Source organism: Salmo trutta, chromosome 38 (assembly GCF_901001165.1).
Source record: "Salmo trutta chromosome 38, fSalTru1.1, whole genome shotgun sequence".
NCBI classification, from domain to species: Eukaryota; Metazoa; Chordata; class Actinopteri; order Salmoniformes; family Salmonidae; genus Salmo; species Salmo trutta.
Genome location: NC_042994.1, coordinates 23,612,963 through 23,638,775, shown reverse-complemented (window position 1 = coordinate 23,638,775; position 25,813 = coordinate 23,612,963). Strand labels below are relative to the sequence as shown.

Below are 25,813 nucleotides of genomic sequence, written 5' to 3'. Positions count from 1 at the left end.
ATTGAAAAACACTATCAGATATTTTATACACTAGGGTTGGGCTCAATTCAGAATGTTGGAATCAACTCCCATTCAACTCATGAGTTGAAATTCAAATTCAATTGGCCACAACCCACAGGATGTAGAATTTGCGTGTCAGGAAGTATAATTTAATTCAGTGCAATTTAAAGAAATTTCACTCAGTCAAAGAACATGAGAGTTTCATTGAATCTGACAGGTCACACTTCCAGAAACCAAAGAATATATCACTTTTCTCTGGAAACCTTAGTGCTTAGAATAGACCATTATATTTCCACCAACCATTTCATTTGTTTGGCTTTGTCTTGAAGGCTTTAGGGTAAATTTGAGGGTTAAACTAATGCATTGTGGGAAATGTAGTATTTCCCCCCCATATTTAATCACCTCACAATACTGCTGCCACAGCCTCTCCCTGTAATCACTACATACCACCCACATCTTTGCTGTCCCCGCCCTCCTTAGCTAGCCCCTCCCCCTGGACACGACTAGGATGTAACGGTAAGGGTTACAGGGTAAATAACATAAACATTTAACTGATTAACCTCTTTATGAATTATAATAACTACAGGTTTTGTTTTCCTTGTTTAATCAATATTTTATATGCATGTTAATTACAACATGTTTGGTATTTAATTTACAAGATGTATATTTGTATACACTACACCTATAGAATATAATAGGTATTTTAATTTCATTGATTTTCACTGAATTCAACTCTATTTCCTTTCATTAAAATTGCAATTCGGTATCCTACTTATTACTTCAATTCAAATTCAATAATTGTATCATATTTATGAGCCATTCTCAATTCAATTCTGAATTGACCACAACCCTGTTATACACTACAAAATACAACATATTTCCCTGAGAGTGAAATGAGTCCCTGACATTCAGTCTGATTGAAGCTGGAATCCTTAATGGTGAATCAGTCACATTCTGTCACGGTTGTCGTAGGGTAAAGTGGACCAAGACGCAGCGGGGAAATGTGCACTCATCTTCTTTTATTGAATGGACAAAAAAGGGAAACAAACACAACAAAAACACAACAACTAATAACAGGCCGGAAAGGCAACAAAGCAATACCCAGCACATAATCTCCCACAAAATACCAAAACAAACACATACCTATTTATAGGACCCGCAATCAGAGGCAACAAGAAAACACCTGCCTCCAATTCAGAGTCCAACCCCCAATTACCTAAACATAGAAATACAAATTACTAGACTAAACATAGAAAACATAAACATAGAACATTGCCCAAAACCCGGAATAATAAATCAAAAGCCCCACTAAACACACAACCACCCCATACCACATAAAACAAACACCCCCTGCCACGTCCTGACCAAACTACAATAACAAATAACCCCTATTACTGGTCAGGACGTGACACGTTTGTTTGCAATATTACAAAGAAGGTACTGTAAACAATTACACTGTTTTCCCCTTGAACATCATTTTAAGCAGATAGAAGAGCACATTATAAACTGCAATTATTTTTACCATGCTGCAGGACACTCCGTAGCTAGGCAACAAAAACAATAACAAAGGTGGTGGGGCGGCCAGTGGTGCTGTATCCCCCTACTGCTGATTCCAATACGGCCGAAACATCATAGTTACATTAAAACAGTATTTGTAATCTCAATTGAACTGAGAGATAAAATACATTAATGCACATCCCAGATATTTATACACTACAAAATATGACATAATTCCGTGAGAGGGAAATAAGTCCCTGAGATTCAGCCTGATTAAGGCCTTTATGGAAGAAACGTCATACATTAAAATGTATTTTAGGATAATGGATATATTTCTAATCTCAAGAGCGAGAGTCGTGCCTATTTCACCTGATCAATCACAAAAGGAGACCATTTCAAAATATATAAAATAGATTTTAAAATATGCTCTTAAAAATACCATTATATAAATATATACACTATATCTAAAGAGAGATATATCTGGTGTTCAGACAGTACAGCTGTTCATATACACTATATCTAAACAGAGATATATCTGGTTTTCAGACAGTACAGCTGTCCATATACACTATATCTAAACAGAGATATATCTGGTGTTCAGCCAGTACAGCTGTCCATATACACTATATCTAAACAGAGATATATCTGGTGTTCAGCCAGTACAGCTGTCCATATACACTATATCTAAACAGAGATATATCTGGTGTTCAGCCAGTACAGCTGTCCATATACACTATATCTAAACAGAGATATATCTGGTGTTCAGACAGTACAGCTGTCCATATACACTATAACTAAACAGAGATATATCTGGTGTTCAGCCAGTACAGCTGTCCATATACACTATATCTGAACAGAGATATATCTGGTGTTCAGACAGTACAGCTGTCCATATACACTATATCTAAACAGAGATATATCTTGTGTTCAGACAGTACAGCTGTCCATATACACTATATCTAAACAGAGATATATCTGGTGTTCAGACAGTACAGCTGTCCATATACACTATATCTAAACAGAGATATATCTGGTGTTCAGACAGTACAGCTGTCCATATACACTATAACTAAACAGAGATATATCTGGTGTTCAGCCAGTACAGCTGTCCATATACACTATATCTAAACAGAGATATATCTGGTGTTCAGACAGTACAGCTGTCCATATACACTATATCTAAACAGAGATATATCTTGTGTTCAGACAGTACAGCTGTCCATATACACTATATCTAAACAGAGATATATCTGGTGTTCAGACAGTACAGCTGTCCATATACACTATATCTAAACAGAGATATATCTGGTGTTCAGCCAGTACAGCTGTCCATATACACTATATCTAAACAGAGATATATCTGGTGTTCAGACAGTACAGCTGTCCATATACACTATATCTAAACAGAGATATATCTGGTGTTCAGCCAGTACAGCTGTCCATATACACTATATCTAAACAGAGATATATCTGGTTTTCAGCCAGTACAGCTGTCCATATACACTATATGTAAACAGAGATATATCTGGTGTTCAGACAGTACAGCTGTCCAGTACAAGTCAGTTGTCGGGTGGACGTTAAGTCTCACATGTTGTTGACTGAGACCTGTCCAAGATGATTCAACATTCACCATATTCCAGATGGAAATTCAATCATCTTGTAGTCTGCAGCCAGTGTACCACAGGTAGGATGTCTGGTAGACAGTAGACCTGATCTTGTAGTCTGTAGCCAGTGTACCAGATTAACACAGGTAGGATGTCTGGTAGACAGTAGACCTGATCTTGTAGTCTGTAACCAGTGTACCAGAGTAACACAGGTAGGATGTCTGGTAGACAGTAGACCTGATCTTGTAGTCTGTAGCCAGTGTACCAGAGTAACACAGGTAGGATGTCTGGTAGACAGTAGACCTGATCTTGTAGTCTGTAGCCAGTGTACCAGAGTAACACAGGTAGGTTGTCTGGTAGACAGTAGACCTGATCTTGTAGTCTGTAGCCAGTGTACCAGAGTAACACAGGTAGGATGTCTGGTAGACAGTAGACCTGATCTTGTAGTCTGTAACCAGTGTACCAGAGTAACACAGGTAGGATGTCTGGTAGACAGTAGACCTGATCTTGTAGTCTGTAACCAGTGTACCAGAGTAACACAGGTAGGATGTCTGGTAGACAGTAGACCTGATCTTGTAGTCTGTAGCCAGTGTACCAGAGTAACACAGGTAGGATGTCTGGTAGACAGTAGACCTGATCTTGTAGTCTGTAACCAGGGTACCAGAGTAACACAGGTAGGATGTCTGGTAGACAGTAGACCTGATCTTGTAGTCTGTAGCCAGTGTACCAGAGTAACACAGGTAGGATGTCTGGTAGACAGTAGCCTCAGTGATGTCACCTTGCCTGAGACCTGGGGCTTCTATAGTAAACTACAGACTGATGGGAGTGCTGGTGAGAATGGTGTCCAATCCCATTACACACCAACCACCTCTGGTCAGGATGGCTCCTCCTCAAAGTACTGCTCTCTGTCTCTCATAAATGTTTTGATATCTTCTCAGGTTGTGAGGTGGTATCCGTTGCTACGTCTGTCTGTCTGTCTGTCTGTCTGTCTGTCTGTCTGTCTGTCTGTCTGTCTGTCTGTCTGTCTGTCTGTCTGTCTGTCTGTCTGTCTGTCTGTCTCTCTCAGATCATGTAGTAGTATAGTGATATAATATATCCTGATGTTGTATCCATGGCTACCTCTCAGGCTGTCTGTCTCTCTCAGGTCATTTATTAGTAGTATAGTGATATGATATCTCCTGATGTTGTTGTATCCATGGCTACCGCTCAGGCTGTCTGTCTCTCTCAGGTCATTTATTAGTAGTATAGTGATATGATATCTCTTGTTGTTGTATCCATGGTAACCCCTCAGGCTTTCTTCTTCTCAAGGTCTCTGACCAGGAAGTGGTCTGCTTCTCTCAGGACCTGGTAGAACTCCTCCTGGGCTTCATCCCCTTTCCTTACCACCATGTCCAGCAGGGCTTGGTTCTGTAGGGTCTTGGTGGATTCGCTGGACATCCCCTCCTTCTCCTCGTCAATCAGAACTCCATGATGCTGGAGACGCATCAATATGGGATGCAAGAGTCCAGGCGAGTCTCTAGAGCCATCCTGTGTCTTCTGATGAAGTCTCTACCAGGGGGGGTAGAGGGGTTGGCAGGAGGGGCTGCAGGGGAAACAGCTGAAACTGGGAGGGGGAAATGATGTATTAAGTTAACTGCAGTTATAACTGCAGTTATAGAGGTTTATAATGGTGATGATCTCTAGTTTGTTATTGAGAAGTTTATAATGGTGATGATCTCTAGTTTGTTATTGAGAGGTTTATAATGGTGGTGAATCTCTAGTTTGTTATTGAGAGGTTTATAATGGTGGTGAATCTCTAGTTTGTTATTGAGAGGTTTATAATGGTGGTGAATCTCTAGTTTGTTATAGAGGTTTATAATGGTGATGAATCTCTAGTTTGTTATTGAGAGGTTTATAATGGTGGTGAATCTCTAGTGTGTTATTGAGAGGTTTATAATGGTGGTGAATCTCTAGTTTGTTATAGAGGTTTATAATGGTGATGAATCTCTAGTTTGTTATTGAGAGGTTTATAATGGTGGTGAATCTCTAGTTTGTTATTGAGAGGTTTATAATGGTGGTGAATCTCTAGTTTGTTATTGAGAGGTTTATAATGGTGGTGAATCTGTAGTTTGTTATTGAGAGGTTTATAATGGTGGTGAATATCTAGTGTGTTATTGAGAGGTTTATAATGGTGGTGAATCTCTAGTTTGTTATAGAGGTTTATAATGGTGGTGAATATCTAGTGTGTTAGTGAGAGGTTTATAATGGTGGTGAATCTCTAGTTTGTTATTGAGAGGTTTATAATGGTGGTGAATCTCTAGTTTGTTATAGAGGTTTATAATGGTGGTGAATATCTAGTTTGTTATAGAGGTTTATAATGGTGGTGAATATCTAGTTTGTTATAGAGGTTTATAATGGTGGTGAATATCTAGTGTGTTAGTGAGAGGTTTATAATGGTGGTGAATCTCTAGTTTGTTATTGAGAGGTTTATAATGGTGGTGAATATCTAGTGTGTTAGTGAGAGGTTTATAATGGTGGTGAATCTCTAGTTTGTTATAGAGGTTTATAATGGTGGTGAATATCTAGTTTGTTATAGAGGTTTATAATGGTGGTGAATATCTAGTTTGTTATAGAGGTTTATAATGGTGGTGAATATCTAGTTTGTAATAGAGGTTTATAATGGTGGTGAATATCTAGTTTGTTATTGAGAGGTTTATAATGGGGATGATCTCTAGTTTGTTATTGAGAGGTTTATAATGGTAATGAATATCTAGTTTGTTATTGAGAGGTTTATAATGGTGATGAATCTCTAGTTTGTTATTGAGAGGTTTATAATGGTGGTGAATATCTAGTGTGTTAGTGAGAGGTTTATAATGGTGGTGAATATCTAGTGTGTTAGTGAGAGGTTTATAATGGTGGTGAATATCTAGTGTGTTAGTGAGAGGAATCAAAATTCACAAACTCTGCTTTCTGAAATAAAGAGACATTGCTAGTCAGTGAATAGATAAGTGAGAATGAAATGAGAATTGACATAGTAATACAAAATGTATTATTCAAATATAGCCCACATTTATGTTTGGTTGTATTGGATGTCCATCTGCAGGGTTAGTGGAGAGGGTGTATTCTTGCTTTGGGGTAAGTTTACACTGAGAAGTTGTTAGGATTTCTCTTATTTCATCTCTTTCAATCAACTCCCGCACCTTAAAACGACCAACAATAGACAGGTTAATTGTGTTTCAAAATGACTTAAAAATAAAATAAATTGCAGAGAATGTGAGTCAAAAAAATACGTAAAGCTTGACAATAATGCAATAAGATGAAAAAGGTCAACAGATGGAATTCAGTGAAACTTGCTACTTGTTCCTTGCTACTCTCCATAATGGTTTGATTACATGTTTAGCCGTTATGCTAGTATTACATTTCCCATTGTGTGTTTGATTGAATTCCAGACAGATAGAAGTGGGTTTCTAGGGTTGTAGGGTTCCAGCTCACCTCTTTTCTCACAACATTACTGGGAAGCAACAACACATTCAGGATGGACCTCTGTTCAGGGACAAACGGTTGGTAGAAAAACAAGACAAGCCCCTGGATAGGGGAGATGGGAGCATCTTCTTCATGGACGTTGCCATAAGCAGAGAATCCAGTGATGTTTATAATGATGTGTTTCTGTACATGAAACGGATACTACTACTGTACTGTACAGATAAAATATACTTAACCATGAAATAACATTATACTCAGTTTTCCTTCAACTATATTTCATACCATGCACGGGTCTGTTTTCAGACACTCCAGAAGAGAGTGCCAGCCGAAGTAGAGCGCTACAGTTTACTTTCGTTTCCAACCGCCCAGCCTATCCTTCTTCAATGAGGTTTAACCTTGATTGGCATCTAATAAATGTTGCATCACAGGTGGGATGAGAGAACTCGATCTGGTGACCTCTCTGCTACGGTGCTCCCAGGAAGATGGAGGGTGTAGGACAAGAGAAAACACTAGCTAAGGTTTAAACAGTCTTCTCCAAAGACTGAATATAATTTCTAGAGAAATAATTACTGTTGTAAATGTTTGTTCTCAATGCATAAGTCAGGGTTAGACTAAAATAAGTCAGTCCAATGATGGTGATGATGATGATGATGACTGCACTTTGGGACCTGTGATCACAATAATCTCATAATAGTTTTTTTTATTCAATTAAATGAAGGATTTCATGAATGAATGGATCAGATAAATGTGTTTATGTAGGAATAGGTGAAAAGGTTCAAATCCTAACCTTTATATACTTATGCAGTGTAGTCTACTATAAATCAAATCAAATGTTTATTCATCATGTGCACAGGATACAGCGGGTGTAAATGGCACAGTGAAATGCTTACTTGCAAGCTTCTATACACAAAGCTATAAAAAATATGTCCCTTATTTGACCTTTAAAAGTTTGAGAAACAGACGCCTCACAAGTCCTCAACTGGCAGCCTCATTAAATAGTACCCGCAAAACACCAGTCTCAACGTCAACAGTGAAGAGGCGACTCCGGGATAGTGGCCTTCTTGGCAGAGTTGCAAAGAAAAAGCCATATCTCAGACTGGCAAATAAAAAGAAAAGCTTAAGATGGACAAAAGAACACAGACAGTGGACAGAGGAACTCTGCCTAGATGGCTAAAAAAATTGTTTTTCTTTCCAAAACAAGGACATTTCTAAGTGACCCCAAACTTTTGAACGGTAATGTATTTTCAAAGAAGTGTGGATCATCATTATTTTGACCATATAGATTATTAATGAACCAAATCTGTTTATGGTCCATCTACCTTGTGGATCTGTTTGAACAATTTGCACATTCGGATCAAAATTGTTAATTAATATCACCCTTTTTGAGTTTCTTTGCCAATGGGAGAAGTATATAGCTGTACCATGGTATTTGCACTGCTACTGAGTAAACCTACAATTGTTCTCCACTCATCCACCAGCTAAAATCTACCCCCATCCCAAGTTGGATTGTGGTCCCAGTGAGTGACAGACCACCCTTGTTCCCCTGGATCTTAAGGCCTTGGAGAGATTGCGACCCATCCTTTATAAAGAGCACACAGTGCCTACCACAGAACAGAAACAGATTAACTGACAAAAGCATGTCCAACACCCTCTCTATTGTATTGTATACAGTTATTTAAAAATATATACAGTTGAAGTCGGAAGTTTACATACACTTAGGTTGGAGTCATTAAATCTCGTTTTACAACCACCACACATTTCTTGTTAACTTTTTAGTGATAGGGGGCAGTATTCGGTAATTCGGGATGAATGACGTGCCCAAATTAAACTGCCTGCTACTCGGGCCCAGAAGGTAGGATATGCATATTATTAGTAGATTTGGATAGAAAACACTCTGAAGTTTCTAAAACTGTTTGAAGGATGTCTGTGAGTATAACAGAACTCATATGGCAGGCAAAAGCCTGAGAAAAATCCACCCAGGAAGTGGGAAATCTGAGGCAATGACTTGAAAAAAACTACAGCCTATCTAACACACAGTGACTTAGGGTTCATTTTGCACTTCCAAAGGCTTCCACTAGATGTCAACAGTCTTTAGAACCTTGTTTCAGGCTTTTGCAGTGAACAGAGAGCGAACAAGAGGACCTGGAAGTTGGTGAGTCAGAAAAGGATATGAGTTCAGTGGCGCGCGTTCACGTGAGAGGTAGCTGTGTTCATAACGTTTTTGAAGACATTGGAATTGTCCGGTTGGAATATTATGGAAGAGTTATGTTAAAAAGGCCCTAAAGATTGATGCTATACATCGTTTGACATGTTTCTACGAACATAAATATAACTTTTTTTAACTCTTCGTCATGAAATTTTCGGCGCGCTTCCTACATTTGGAGTAGCTTACTGAATGCGCTAACAACAAGGAGGTATTTGGACATAAATGATGGACTTTATGGAACAAAACAACATTTATTGTGGACCTGGGATTTCTGAGAGTGCATTCTGATGAAGATCATCAAAGGTAAGTGAATATTTATAATGCTATTTATGATTTTAGATGACTCCAAAATGGCGGGTATCTGTATTGCCTGATGTTGTTTTCTGAGCGCCGTACTCAGATTATTGCAAAGTGTGCTTTCCCCGTGAAGCTTTTTTTAAATCTGTCACAGCGGTTGCATTAAGGAGATGTTTATCTATAATTCTTTGAATAACAGTTTAATATTTTATCAACGTTTATGATGAGTATTTTGTAAATTGTTGTGCTCATTCACCGGTGGTTTTGGAGGCAAAATATTTTCTGAACATCACGTGCCAATGTAAAATGGGGTTTTTGGATATAAATATGAACTTTATCGAACAAAACATACATGTATTGTGTAACATTGACTCCTAGGAGTGTCATCTGATGAAGATCGTCAAAGGTTAGTGCTTAATTTTAGCTGTATTTCTGGTTTTTGTGACGCCTCTCCTGCTTGGAAAATGGCTGTGTGGTTTTTCTTGTTTAGGCTCTGTCCTAACATAATCTAACTTTATGCTTTCGCCGTAAAGCCTTTTTGAAATTGGACAATGTGGTTGCATTAAGGAGAAGTGTATCTTTAAAATGGTGTAAAATAGTTGTGTGTTTGAGAAATTTGAATTATGAGGTTTTGTTGTTTTGAATTTGCCGCCCTGCTATTTCACTGGCTGTTGAATAGTGTGAACCGTGGGTGGGACGGTAGCGTCCCACGTAGCCCAGAGAGGTTTTAACAAACTATAGTTATGGCAAGTCGGTTAGGACATCTACTTTGTGCATGACAAGTCATTTTTCCAACAATTATTTACAGACAGAATATTTAACTTATAATTCACTGTATCACAATTCCAGTGGGTCAGAAGTTTACATACACTAAGTTGACTGTGCCTTTAAACAGCTTGGAAAATTCCAGAAAATTATGTCATGGCTTTAGAAGCTTCTGATAGGCTAATTAACATAATTTGAGTCAATTGGAGGTGTACCTGTGGATGTATTTCAAGGCATACCTTCAAACTCAGTGCCTCTTTGCTTGACATCATGGGAAAATCAAAAGAAATCAGCCAAGACCTCAGAAAAAAATTGTAGACTTCCACAAATCTGGTTCATCCTTGGGAGCAATTTCCAAACGCCTGAAGGTACCACGTTCATCTGTACAAACAATAGTACACAAGTATAAACACCATGGGACCACGCAGCCGTCATTCCGCTCAGGAAGGAGACGCGTTCTGTCTCCTAGAGATGAACATACTTTGGTGCAAAAAGTGCAAATCAATCCCAGAACAACAGTAAAGGACCATGTAAAGATGCTGTATGAAACGGGTACAAAAGTATCTATATCCACAGTAAAACGAGTCCTATATCGACTATGGTTTGCAACTGCACATGGGGACAAAGATCATACTTTTTGGAGAAATGTCCTCTGGTCTGATTAAACAAAAATAGAACTGTTTGGGCATAATGACCATTGTTATGTTTGGAGGAAAAAGGGGGATGCTTGCAAGCCGAAGAACACCATCCCAACCGTGAAGCACGGGGATGGCAGCATCATGTTGTGGAGGTGCTTTGCTGCAGGAGGGACTGGTGCACTTCACAAAATAGATGGCATCATGAGGATGGAAATTATGTGGATATATTGAAGTAACATCTCAAGACATCAGTCAGGAAGTTAAAGTTTGGTCGCAAATGGGTTTTCCAAATGGACAATGACCCCAAGCATACTTCCACAGCTGTGGCAAAATGGACAACAAAGTCAAGGTATTGGAGTGGCCATCACAAAGCCCTTACCTCAATCCTATAGAACATTTGTGGGTAGAACTGAAAAAGCATGTGTGAGCAAGGAGGCCTACAAACCTGACTCAGTTACACCAGCTCTGTTAGGAGGAATGGGCCAAAATTCACCCAACTTATTGTGGGAAGCTTGTGGAAGGCTACCCGAAACGTTTAACCCAAGTTAAACAATTTAAAGGCAATGCTACCAAATACTAATTGTGTGTATGTCAACTTCTGACCCACTGGGAATGTGATGAAATAAATAAAAGCTGAAATAAATCACTCTCTACTATTATGTCATTTCACATTCTTATTAAAATAAAGTGGTGATCCTAACTGACCTAAGACAGGGGAATTTTTACTAGGATTAAATGTCAGGAATTGTGAAAAACTGAGTTGAAATGTATTTGGCTAAGGTGTATGTAAACTTCCGACTTCAACTGTATATATATATATAAAAATCTTGCATATCTTAATTTATTTCCACAATTAAATAATAACATGTGTAATAATGTAGGCAGTTTATACAAAGGATTGTTACCTATAACCAGGACTGACATTACAAAAATCACATTTTTGGCAAGGAATTATTATTTTGGCAAATCATTATTGTGATTCATCCTACAGTATATTGTCCCTAACACCATTACCCCATAGCAACAGATGTGGGATACACACACACACACAATCCACCCTTCCCACACAAACAACCACATACTCAGATGTTCAGCAGTTGTTCCATCACCGAGCCCAACTCGAGAAGACTTGACGTGTGAACGCATATACAGTTGTAGACATACTGTATACAATTCAGACATTGTTTGTGAACTTCTTCTCTAAGTCATCAGCCAGTTTGTTCCGGTCCATCTTCCTCAGGATCTCCAGTGTGATCTTCACAGCGCCGTCGTCAAGGTATTGCTGCACCATCCTATCCACTGTGACCTGTTTGTTAGCGTTCTCCAGCTGGCCCCTTGGGATTGAAGTAAAGTCCTGAATCAGGTGCCACTGAAATAACTCCAGATCTTTTGAAACCAGCTCTGCCAGAGTGTTCAGCAGCAGATAAGAAACATTTGTTGTCCCTGGATACAGAAAAATAAAACAATCAGAAATATAACGTGACATAGTAATAACTAAAATAAACAGTCCTGAAGGATCATATTCTCCTTGTATGTAAACAATAAGTTCCCTGTTGTGTGATGATTCCATCTTGCTGAGTCTACCTTTAATAATTGTAATTGAATTAGGAAAGAAGTGGAAGACGCTCAACCACAGTAGTCAAACAATTAACTCATGATTGAAAAGAAAAAGGTGAAACACTTGCTCACCATTAAGTAACTGTTTTCTTTCTCGTATCTTTAGGAGTCTAAAAAGCTACATTATTGTGTTTACTGAAAAAATCTGATATTGGGGAACTCTCTCCTCCACCACAATTAAATATCTTGGGGGAAGACCGGAACTTATATTTACCTGCTGTAGCGCCACCTGGTGGTTTAACTGGATAAAAAGAGACCTTGATTACACATGATCCTCAAGAAATTGTCATTTGACAGACCATCCATATCATTAAATAGTGGGTATATAGTATTTAAAGTGAGCTAGGCTACACTGCAGGCAAGACCCAATGAAAGGCACTGTACACCATCATTCATTTAACAACACAAAACCATTAGGATCATTTGAGTTCTTCACATTTGATTTCCTCATAGTATCATTGTTTATGATAAGGAAACCATCGGTGATGAGACTAAGACAGGTAGAAGGTTTGATGAGAACCGTTACCTGAAGAGGGAACTTCTGTTGGGGAGACTGTGGATGAGAAAGAGAAGGTGTTGTCCTATATAGTACAATAATGATGTATCATAATTAATCTAATTGAATATCCATATACCGGCATACTGGATTAGTAAGGGTTTTGATTCAATAACATTCAGCCATCTACTATGTGAAAACCTTATTGTAAACCATTTACCTGCTGAGTCATCGCTTGGGGGCGTGGCTATGGATAAAAGAGAATACATTTACCTTTAACCAGACATTGTTTATGGTAAATAGGTCATATCAGGGTCTTGTATTGAGGCTCTACATAAGGCTGCAGTATTCACCAGTTTAAGGACCAGACAGGAAATGGGTTTAGAATATTTATTGAGGAAATGGAATGTGAACGTGGAGTCAGTCGGGAAATGACATGGATCATATGAATCAGAGGAGGGATTCAGGAGAAGAATGAGAATGGACCAGATGAAGCAGAAGGCTGCAGAGGAGGGATTGAGGAGGGGAATGAGAATGGACCAGATGAAGCAGAAGGCTGCAGAGTAGGGATTCAGGAGGGGTTGACTCTGTAGGGTTTGACTTAGAGCCTCAGGTAGACTTCACCGTCAGGCAGTGGTAGTTAGGCTGCTGTGGTGAAGGCCATCCCCAAAAAGAGAACTCCAAGTCAGTCAAACCCTGGAAAGGAAGTGAGCCGTTTTGGACTGCAAGTACTGAATGTTTGGCGGTATCACTTGAGGTAGTAAAGGTGTCTGGACGAAATGCCCACAGAGTGAGTCAACCTTTGACCCCAGGAGAGCAAGCAGAAGTGATGGTGGCAACAAAACAAAAAAAATAAAGGAAAAAAAACTCCCTTGAAGAGAAACTTTAAGAGGAACCAAGAAGCCAATCGTCTTTGGCCTGTTGGGTAGGATACGGTGTGTGAGGGAGATGTTGTCCGTGAAATGAGGCAGCGACTGGAGGACTGAGCCTGAGTTAATGCAGGTTCTGAGAGATGAGCATGTTGTGGGCTGTCCTGATGTTGTTGACGTCAGAATGGATTTATGAATGATAGGCTTGAGAGGACCAGCGGCCGAGGAGTTGTAGTATGGTCTGGGATGTCGTGTCGAGATGCCATGGATGCAGCTTCGATGTGGAAAGAGTGTCTGGAGAATTGATCATCAGGATAGCCATATAGTGAAAGTATTTGTTTCAGAAGGGAATGGAAAAAATTAAATATAATATCTACAGAACATTTTTATGTTAATACCTAGTATCACATACTGTATATTAATAATGTATTAATAATGCACATTGTACAGCCCATGATGGTGAACCTCCTGAATCTCTCACCATTAAAAAAGACCATTCAACTAAATATCCTTCCATCCGTAGAGCTGTTGAGAGCCCCAGTATGTGATGACATTTCACTGCAGGAGCCTGGAGGCAGTGACAACCCAAAACAGCAAATGGAAGTCGTAGATTATTGTGCCACCAAAACAAACGTCTAGATCCATAACAATAGAGTGGTACCCATCCAACTCCTAACGATGAGAAGGGTGAGCCGAGCAGATGACGTCTCTGGTGTACGAGAAGGCCACCTGAGGTGGGGAGAGGTCGGCAGTGAGAGGGCGAGCCATTGCCAGAGCAGTGGACTCAGGGCTAGACAGACCTAAGGTGGGGAGAGGTCCTCACTGGCAGAGAGAGGGGGTGAGCCTCTGCTGCAGCAGCAGTCACAGGGCCAGTGGGACCTGTTGTGGGATGAGCCGGAGGTTGTGAAGACAGCGAGACCTGAGGAAAAGAGAGAGCTCCACGCTGGCAGATGGAGGGTGAGCCGCTGCCGGAGTAGCGGTCACGTGACCAGCGAGGCCACGTGGGGACTTTGGGGTCGTGTGTCTAAGGGTGAAAACCGTAGCAGGGCCAGCAGGCAGGGATTGAGGGATACAGGAGAAGAGGGTTTAGAAAGGATAGACAATGTGTGGGTGGTAGACAGGTAGAAACAAGTAAAGTTGGAATGGTACGTAGGGAAGCATATGTATGGAGACAGAAAGAACAGGGCGGCAGGTAGTCTAAAGGTCGCTGGTTCGAATCCCCGAGCCAACTAGGTGAAAAATATGTTGATGTGCCCTTGAGCAAGTCACTTAACCGTAATTGCTCCTGTAAGTCACCCTGGATAAGAGCATCTGCTAAATGACTCAAATATAAATAAAATATAAGGCATGAGAAGACAGGGTATAATTCTAAGCAAATTCTAAACAAAACAGCTTGTTTTAATAGGCTGTCTAAATACAGTTACAGGCACCATAATAGCTCCCCATGGCTGTATAATACAGACAACTTAGACTATGGAGGGTTTTACATAGAAACTTTTCACAGGAGCTGGATAAAGATCCAATATAAAGAGACAGGGGGAATGTCCACTCACCGTTATATAAAGGAACCACCTTACAGATCCTATTTGCACTGCAATCGAGCCGTACACATTCTCACAATAAACCCATGGACTGTGAATCTTTCTAATAAGTTTGGGTTTTATTCAAATTAAGCGAAAAACGATCTCCTTTTAAAACGAACAACAATATTTCTAAACAGGATCGGGTCAGAAGCATGATATCATAAATCACTTCTCTCGATCCATGTACACAGTAGGCCAAAATGTCTTTATGCATATATTCGCACGTCTATACAAAATACTAGGTTCCTGTCAATTGTATTGTTGCCTATGTGCGAGGCCGATTCCCCCCCAAAACCTACCATTGATATTATTGCATTGTTGGAGGATTTAATAGTTTGGTAACGTGATGAGCGGCGCTCTTTGAAAATGGGGATCGATAGCCTACATGAAAAAGAGAAATGAAGTATGCAGGTATGTGAATTGTAAATAATGAAAAAGCATGGGGGCCAAAGCACTCTCACTAGATCATTTAAAACCTCTTTATTTATAGGCTACTGGGCTAATGGCCAGGATAAAAAGACACCTATGTGATTCTGCTAAACCAACCATGACTTAGGGGAGGACAAACTGTGCTTGGTTTCTAATCAAATTAAACAAAATGGGGGGGAAAACAATTAGTTTACAGGATTCATGAGAAAACGTCATGCAATTCAATAACTTAAAGATGCAACAAATATAAAATCCAATGGGTTTTGCTGTTGTTAAAATGTTCAACAAAACCTTGTGTATAAGATTCATACAGCCTAATATTAGCTGTGTCAACATTACATTACACTGCTACAACAGTTCAGTAAACTAAACTTTGTAGAATTGTGGCATTACAGTTGTGTAAACTTACCTTGAAACGCAACAGAACGTTTCCACACGCAGTCACTATTCCAAAGTAGACTGAGAAGTTTGAACAATGAACCAGCGTTGCTCTTTTTATTCACAGCCAGGTGAACGTTTTCCGCTTCTAGTTTCACCTCGAATGTTGCAGTGTAGTTTTCACACTCTTTAAAATCAACAAACTTTGCTGTCTAGGTTAAAGACAGATTATAGTGTTTGTTATGGAATTACATTTGACTTTAAATACATTCAAGTTAAAGGGGCAATCTGCAACTCAAACAACAACAAAGCGGTCACCGCACGCCAATGTTTTGTTAAAAAGCTGAGAGATGGGGCTGGAGAACTCAAACCACTCTTCAATTCATAGACAGAGCTATGGATGTAAGGATTGACCATCCATCCATGATATCAAAAGTATAGTTGTGGCTATACAATGTTTGCTTACAATTGATCTTGTTTACAAACATTGGAGTAAAACAAGGGTGTATTTTTTGGGTTCTAATGGGGTATGACAGCTGAACTAACATCAACCATTTATATTGTATTCTTGAATCAAAACACTGTATGATTTATTTAAATGTAGCAGATTGCCCCTTTAAAGCATCACCCCAGTCCTTACAAGCAAAACAGTACCGCATCCTATATAAAAGTACAGTCTCTGTTCCCTGACAGAGTTTTACCTTGGGCTGTATTAGGCGTACTGGATGTCCAGAGAGGCTGTACATCTGATTTGGGGTTAGCTCACAGCCAGGAGGTGTTAAATTCAACACTGCCCCCCGATTCTTCCACTCCTTCTCCACCTAAAGTACATTTTTCATTAAGAGGCAAAGAGTGACTTAATAGGAATCAATCACAGTAGACAAGCAGAATTACCATTTGGTTAACATAAATATTTAAGTTCCCATGTTTACTATTAAAATATAATCTAATCTGCATGTGTACCTCATCCAACACAACGTTCTTGGGAAGCAACAAGACATATAGGTAATATGATGGTTTGAAGAACAACAACACAAGTCCATTGATAGGGGACATGGGAGCATCCTTATCCTTGGTGACGCCATAAGCACAGAATCCACTGATGTTTATTATGATGTGTGTTTCTGTTATCTCACGGGGAGGGATAAACTCAATGGGATGATCATTAGTCACATGGCCTACAGACAGGAAGTCACATCCACCACCTGGGAAAGGAAAATAAAATAGCATTGTTGGTTAGAAAGTAACAAGAGACAGATAACGCTACAATCACTTTTCTTATTAACTGTGTAGTTACCAGGGCAGATCTCACAGTGTGGGAGGTGTAGTTGACAGACAGACCCATTAAGGCATTTAAACTTAAACAGGGGTCCTGCAGGTCTCTTGCCATTCTGGGCTAGAAGCCTCATGTCCCAGGGGACTGTCCTATAGAGCACCTCTCCCTCTCCCTCCATCCTAAACACCAGGCCTGTTATACTGCACCGGAACAGACCTGCACGGGGGCACTGGAACCTGTAGTGTATGACAAATATATGACATAAATTGCATTTAAAATAGGAAAAGCACATCTGAATTTGCTTGTTGTAGGTGTGTGGGAATAATTCAATGATATCTTAAAAGCATAATAACTACCCGCACACTGCCAGTATCACGTTGTTTATGGAAGTTGTTTAATTAGATCTTAAATAAGTGATACTGGCAAGAGCAGTGTGTCGGTCTTCTTTAAAATGACAAATGGCATGACCTGTTCTGTAAGACTTCAAATTCTCCAAGTTAAATAAGTTACATTTACATGTATCTATTATCCTTTCATAAATGGAAAACAAGAGAAGACCAAGTTACCGGTATGTTCCATTGTCCTCCTGATCATAGATTACTGGTTCAAAGTCCACAGGAACCCACTACAATGTAAAAACGATATATACTGAACAAATATTTTGAATTATAAACTGGGTGGTTCGAACCCTGAATGCTGATTGGCTGACAGCCCTGGTATATCAGATGATATACCACAGGTATGACAAAACACACATTTTTACTGTTCTAATTATATTTGTAATTAATTATATGAATTACTATACTGGAGACAGACAGACAGAACGACCGGCAGACCAGTTGAATATTTAAGCAATAAGGCCTGAGGGGGTGTGTTATATGGCCAATGTACCACGGCTAACGGCTGTTTACTCCGCATTGCATTGTGTCTAAGAACAGCCCTTAGCCATGGTATATTGGCCATATACTACACCCCCTCGTGCCTTATTGCTTAAATATTCAACTGGTCGGTTGATCGTTCTGTCTGTCTGTCTTTCCATTGAAGGTCTTACCAGACGAGGGTCAGTAGTACACAGGCCCTGGTCCACTATTCTACATTCTGTGATGTTTAACTTCTACATGACATTAGGTAAGCCTTATAAACTCTGTGATGTTTAACTTCTACATGACATTAGGTAAACCTTATAAACTCTGTGATGTTTAACTTCTACATGGCATTAGGTAAGCCTTATAAACTCTGTGATGTTTAACTTCTACATGGCATTAGGTAAGCCTTATAAACTCTGTGATGTTTAACTTCTACATGGCATTAGGTAAACCTTATAAACTCTGTGATGTTTAACTTCTACATGACATTAGGTAAGCCTTATAAACTCTGTGATGTTTAACTTCTACATGGCATTAGGTAAACCTTATAAACTCTGTGATGTTTAACTCCTCCATGACATTAGGTAACCTTATAAACTCTGTGATGTTTAACTTCTACATGACATTAGGTAAACCTTATAAACTCTGTGATGTTTAACTCCTCCATGACATTAGGTAACCTTATAAACTCTGTGATGTTTAACTTCTACATGACATTAGGTAAACCTTATAAACTCTGTGATGTTTAACTCCTCCATGACATTAGGTAACCTTATAAACTCTGTGATGTTTAACTTCTACATGACATTAGGTAACCTTATAAACTCTGTGATGTTTAACTTCTACATGGCATTAGGTAAACCTTATAAACTCTGTGATGTTTAACTCCTCCATGACATTAGGTAACCTTATAAACTCTGTGATGTTTAACTTCTACATGACATTAGGTAAACCTTATAAACTCTGTGATGTTTAACTCCTCCATGACATTAGGTAACCTTATAAACTCTGTGATGTTTAACTTCTACATGACATTAGGTAAACCTTATAAACTCTGTGATGTTTAACTCCTCCATGACATTATGTAACCTTATAAACTCTGTGATGTTTAACTTCTACATGACATTAGGTAAACCTTATAAACTCTGTGATGTTTAACTCCTCCATGACATTAGGTAAACCTTATAAACTCTGTGATGTTTAACTCCTCCATGACATTAGGTAACCTTATAAACTCTGTGATGTTTAACTTCTACATGACATTAGGTAAACCTTATAAACTCTGTGATGTTTAACTCCTCCATGACATTAGGTAAACCTTATAAACTCTGTGATGTTTAACTTCTACATGACATTAGGTAAACCTTATAAACTCTGTGATGTTTAACTCCTCCATGACATTAGGTAAGCTGCCAGTCATGACTCTGAATTGTTCCTCACTCCAATTGAACCCTTGCTAGATGAAAGCTCACTAGAAGATAATTTTATTTGGTGACAGTTTCTTTCTGTTGGTCAATGTTCGTCATCCTGTCTCCATGCCTTTTAGCAGGTATTGTTGTTGTGAACCCAAACCCCCACTCTCCTCCTCACCTCTCTCTCTAACTTCAGATCATCCCAGTTCATATTCTTCAGAATCTCCGGTGTCTCCACAGCTTCCTCAGGGCCGGAGGTTTCTCATTGTGTGAAGGAAAGATGCACTCACTCAATGTAGCTATAAACAACTAATTGAACTTTTAAAGAACAGATTCATGTTGTTTTACCTGTGTGATCACTCTGTAACTTCTTAGGGAGATCATGCTGATTAATCCACCTCAGGATCATCAGTGTGATCTCCACAGCTCTCTCAGGGCCGTATCGCTCCACCATCTGATCCACTGTGATCTGTATGTCAGTGTTCCTCAGCTGTCTCTTTGGGATGGGAGGAAAGCCTAACATCCTGCCACTAGTCAGCTTAGACTGAAATGTCTTCAGCTGATCTTCAGTGAGCTCCTCCAGACTGGTCAGCAGCAGAGTTGGAACATCCAACATGAAGGATCTCTAAAATAACAAAGATGATAAGATATAAGAGAATAGAAATACTGACTAGTGATATAAAGAACATGAACATCGCCACACACAACGTGGTACAGGAATATATTCACAGCTTTTTTGTTGTGTTGCAGCCTGACCCCCACCACTCATAGTTACATGAGAGATTAGTTAATTATCTAGACTGTATGTTTGTACTGTATCATTTCATACTGTAGAACTGACTATGACAGTGAGTACAGGTGATGTAACATATGAGGGTAGAACTGTAGAACTGACTATGACAGTGAGTACAGGTGTTTAACATATGAGGGTAGAACTGTAGAACTGACTATGACAGTGAGTACAGGTGATGTAACATATGAGGGTAGAACTGTAGAACTGACTATGACAGTGAGTACAGGTGTTTTAACATATGAGGGTAGAACTGTAGAACTGACTATGACAGTGAGTACAGGTGTTTAACATATGAGGGTAGAACTGTAGAACTGACTATGACAGTGAGTACAGGTGATGTAACATATGAGGGTAGAACTGTAGAACTGACTATGACAGTGAGTACAGGTGAAGTAACATATGAGGGTAGAACTGTAGAACTGACTATGACAGTGAGTACAGGTGATGTAACATATGAGGGTAGAACTGTAGAACTAACTATTAACTGTAGCATACACACTTCCGACAGCATGTGGCTGTGATCTATGTGTGATTTGTCAGCAATGACATTTGACCTCTCAGACATGGCCACTAGTCTTGCCTCATGCTCCTTCCTCCTTCTCCATGTATCACTGTGTGAGTCACCCCACCGTGTTGCTGCTGTGGTAGATATAGCTATAGAAGAGGAAGTGAAGAGATAACAGTATATTTGTTGTATTACATTATCAATTATTCATTTAAATCATGTTGTCTTTGTTTGAAGGAACGTTTGACACATTTTCTTAATAGTGTTACCTATTATGTGTCTGTAATCTCTCTCCAACTTCTCTGCTACATCATGTCGGTTCATCCTTCTCAGGATCATCAGTGTGATCTCCACAGCTCCCTCAGGGCCGTATCGCTCCACCATCTGATCCACTGTGAACTGTATGTCAGTGTTCCTCAGCTGTCTCTTTGGGATGGGAGGAAAGCCTAACATCCTGCCACTAGTCAGCTTAGACTGAAATGTCTTCAGCTGATCTTCAGTGAGCTCCTCCAGACTGGTCAGCAGCAGAGTTGGAACATCCAACATGAAGGATCTCTAAAATAACAAAGATGATAAGATATAAGAGAATAGAAATACTGACTAGTGATATAAAGAACATGAACATCGCCACACACAACGTGGTACAGGAATATATTCACAGCTTTTTTGTTGTGTTGCAGCCTGACCCCCACCACTCATATTTACATGAGAGATTAGTTAATTATCTAGACTGTATGTTTGTACTGTATCATTTCATACTGTAGAACTGACTATGACAGTGAGTACAGGTGATGTAACATATGAGGGTAGAACTGTAGAACTGACTATGACAGTGAGTACAGGTGTTTAACATATGAGGGTAGAACTGTAGAACTGACTATGACAGTGAGTACAGGTGTTTAACATATGAGGGTAGAACTGTAGAACTGACTATGACAGTGAGTACAGGTGATGTAACATATGAGGGTAGAACTGTAGAACTGACTATGACAGTGAGTACAGGTGAAGTAACATATGAGGGTAGAACTGTAGAACTGACTATGACAGTGAGTACAGGTGTTGTAACATATGAGGGTAGAACTGTAGAACTGACTATGACAGTGAGTACAGGTGTTTAACATATGAGGGTAGAACTGTAGAACTGACTATGACAGTGAGTACAGGTGATGTAACATATGAGGGTAGAACTGTAGAACTAACTATTAACTGTAGCATACACACTTCCGACAGCATGTGGCTGTGATCTATGTGTGATTTGTCAGCAATGACATTTGACCTCTCAGACATGGCCACTAGTCTTGCCTCATGCTCCTTCCTCCTTCTCCATGTATCACTGTGTGAGTCACCCCACCGTGTTGCTGCTGTGGTAGATATAGCTATAGAAGAGGAAGTGAAGAGATAACAGTATATTTGTTGTATTACATTATCAATTATTCATTTAAATCATGTTGTCTTTGTTTGAAGGAACGTTTGACACATTTTCTTAATAGTGTTACCTATTATGTGTCTGTAATCTCTCTCCAACTTCTCTGCTACATCAGGTCGGTTCATCCACCTCAGGATCATCAGTGTGATCTCCACAGCTCCCTCAGGGCCGTATCGCTCCACCATCTGATCCACTGTGAACTGTATGTCAGTGTTCCTCAGCTGACTCTTTGGGATGGGAGGAAAGACTAACATCCTGCCACCATTCAGCTTAGACTGAAATGTCTTCAGCTGATCTTCAGTGAGCTCCTGCAGAGTGGTCAGCAGCAGAGTTGGAACGTCCAATATTTTCTAAAACAACAAAGATAACAACAGTGAGGAAGGAATATAAAACCTGACTAGTGATATAAAATAAAGAACATGAACATATGAATATTGTTAAGACGTACTAGAATATTTCTACTGGTCTCTCAATATCACATCATCATGAAATAAATTACATTAGAACCTTTAACACACACACACACACACACACACACACACACACACAGTAGATTGCAGTGTTTACAGAGAATACTGTGATCTACAGTATGTGGTTTGCTCACATTGACTTTAGACACTAGTCCTACCTTCAGCACCTCCAGGTTCCCCTCCAGCCTAGAGATCACAGTCTCCAGATCACCACACTGCTTCTCAGACATGGTCAACCTGGACACAGGAAACAGTCACACACTGTTCTGTTCCCCTACAGCACCACCACATGCTGTGGTCCCTACACTGTTCTGTTCCCCTACACCACCACCACATGCTGTGGTCACTACACTGTTCTGTTCCCCTACACCACCACCACATGCTGTGGTCACTACACTGTTCTGTTCCCCTACACCACCACCACATACTGTGGTCACTACACTGTTCTGTTCCCCTACACCACCACCACATGCTGTGGTCACTACACTGTTCTGTTCCACTACACCACCACCACATACTGTGGTCACTACACTGTTCTGTTCCCCTACACCACCACCACATGCTGTGGTCACTACACTGTTCTGTTCCCCTACACCACCACCACATGCTGTGGTCACTACACTGTTCTGTTCCCCTATAGCACCACCACATGCTGTGGTCACTACACTGTTCTGTTCCCCTACAGCACCACCACATGCTGTGGTCACTACACTGTTCTGTTCCCCTACACCACCACCACATGCTGTGGTCACTACACTGTTCTGTTCCCCTACAGCACCACCACATGCTGTGGTCACTTCACTGTTCTACATTCATTTCACTCAGTTAAATGAGGATGATGTAATAGAGGTATAGAAGAGATGTCAGAGGGTCAATTCACCACTTTTACAGTTGATTATCTCTCCAGCACCAGACCAGTAGACTCTTATATTCAATGTTATCAGGGACTATAGCAAATCAATCAAATGGATTTTATAAAGACATTTTTATATCAGCAGTTGTCACAAAGTGCTTTACAGATACCCAGCCTAAAACCCCAGAGAGCAAGCAATGCAGGGGCAGAAGCACAGTGGCTAGGGAATACTCTCTAGAAGGCAGGAACCTAAGAAGAAACCAAGAAAGGAACTAGGATCCCAAGGGTGTCCCTGGCTGTACCAGGTAGATAATAGATCATATATTTCCCCTAACACAAGACGATAGTACAATAGTCAATAGTGTGTATGTCTATACAGTATTGGATTGAATCCCAGCCTATGTGTGTCGATAAAGTATTGGATTGAATCTCAGCCTGTGTGTGTTGATCCAGTATTGGATTGAATCCCAGCCTGTGTGTGTCTATATGGGCGGCAGGTAGCCTAGTGGTTAGAGCATTGGGCCAGTAACTGAAAGGTTGCTAGATCAAATCCTCGAGCTGACAAGGTAAAAATCAGTTGTTATGCCTCTGAACAAGGCAGTTAACCCACTCTTCCTAGGCCATCATTGTAAACAAGATTGTATTCTTTACTGACTTGCCTAGATAAATAAAGGTTAAATAAATAAAATATACAGTATTGGATTGTATCCCAGCCATTGTGTGTCGATACAGTATTGGATTAAATCCCAGCCTGTGTGTGTCTATATAGTATTGGATTGAATCCCAGCCTGTGTGTCGATACAGCATTGGATTGAATCCCAGCCTGTCTGTTTCGATACAGCATTGGATTGAATCCCAGCCTGTGTGTGTCGATACAGTATTGGATTAAATCCCAGCCTGTGTGTGTGTCTATAGAGTATTGGATTGAATCCCAGCCTGTGTGTGTCGATATAGCAATGGATTGAATCCCAGCCTGTGTGTGTCGATACAGTGTTGGATTGAATCCCAGCCTGCGTGTGTCGATACAGTGTTGGATTGAATCCCAGCCTGCGTGTGTCGATACAGTGTTGGATTGAATCCCAGCCTGTGTGTGTTGATACAGTGTTGGATTGAATCCCAGCCTGCGTGTGTCGATACAGTGCTGGATTGAATCCCAGCCTGCGTGTGTCGATACAGTGTACAGTAATATATTACCACCCTTGCACTTTACAATGGGAGGGCAACAATGGAGTAGAACATTCTTTCTCTTTTCAAAACTGGTTGAATGGCTATTTTTACCCTGCAACATGGCAACTAAGTTTGGCTGATACTAACTCAAGTCCTCCTGACTTCAGTCTTGAAAGGCTATTTTGAGGTTGTTGGCATGATGCATTGATAATGAAGGGGGCTGTACTTTTACTGGTTGTCTCTCCTCTTTGTTGCATTCCTATGCTTAGACATTGCTGACGACGGACAGATCTTACAACGCCTGGATAGGTATTTTAAGTATCAGCTAACCACATTATGTTATAGAAAAATTCCTGTCGATGACACAGTCGATGACGTGGCATTGGTTGTTGCGTTGCCTCGCCTTAGCTGTGGAACACACCCTTTATCACTCACACACACACACACACACACACACACACACACACACACACACACACACACACACACACACACACACACACACACACACACACACACAGCCACACACAGCCTCGAGCGCCGCCACATTCCATTTCAACTGTTGGATTTTCCAATCCAAACAATGAGAGGGCTCATTGAGAGAACCAATCAATGCGTCTGATCAATTTCTGGGAGAACGCCTTCTTGTCCAGACCAGTGAGTTACAGCTCTTCCTCGTTGTACAGTAGAGAGAATATTACAACAGCTTCTTGTCCAGACCAGTGAGTTACAGCTCTTCCTCGTTGTACAGTAGAGAGAATATTACAACAGCTTCTTGTCCTGACCAGTGAGTTACAGCTCTTCCTCGTTGTACAGTAGAGAGAATATTACAACAGCTTCTTGTCCAGACCAGGGAGTTACTGCTCTTCCTCGTTGTACAGTAGAGAGAATATTACAACAGCTTCTTGTCCAGACCAGTGAGTTACAGCTCTTCCTCCTTGTACAGTAGAGAGAATATTACAACAGCTTCTTGTCCAGACCAGGGAGTTACTGCTCTTTCTCGTTGTACAGTAGAGAGAATATTACAACAGCTTCTTGTCCAGACCAGTGAGTTACAGCTCTTCCTCGTTGTACAGTAGAGAGAATATTACAACGGCTTCTTGTCCAGACCAGTGAGTTACAGCTCTTCCTCGTTGTACAGTAGAGAGAATATTACAACGGCTTCTTGTCCAGACCAGTGAGTTACAGCTCTTCCTCGTTGTAC

General features: G+C 40.2%; 1 protein-coding gene across 3 annotated transcripts; it reads right to left on the bottom strand.

Annotated features, from left to right (window-relative positions):
* Positions 1–11,296: 11,296 nt before the first annotated feature.
* LOC115178540 (uncharacterized) lies at positions 11,297–22,908 on the bottom strand. Of its 3 annotated transcripts, none has more exons than XM_029739794.1 (15): positions 22,748–22,908; positions 22,190–22,469; positions 21,894–22,069; positions 20,963–21,248; positions 20,667–20,842; positions 19,744–20,020; positions 19,574–19,656; positions 17,684–17,742; positions 17,139–17,353; positions 16,543–17,046; positions 15,873–16,053; positions 12,803–12,829; positions 12,613–12,639; positions 12,301–12,327; positions 11,297–11,912 (listed from the first exon to the last, which is right to left on the bottom strand). In XM_029739794.1, the coding sequence occupies exons 1-10, from the start codon at positions 22,817–22,819 to the stop codon at positions 16,709–16,711; spliced, it is 1,962 nt and encodes a 653-aa protein (XP_029595654.1). In that variant the 5' UTR covers positions 22,820–22,908; the 3' UTR covers positions 11,297–11,912; positions 12,301–12,327; positions 12,613–12,639; positions 12,803–12,829; positions 15,873–16,053; positions 16,543–16,708. The 3 variants fall into 3 exon arrangements, with proteins under 3 accessions (XP_029595654.1, XP_029595658.1, XP_029595655.1); XM_029739798.1 differs by having other exon boundaries at positions 20,769–20,842; XM_029739795.1 differs by having other exon boundaries at positions 21,996–22,069.
* Positions 22,909–25,813: the final 2,905 nt, after the last annotated feature.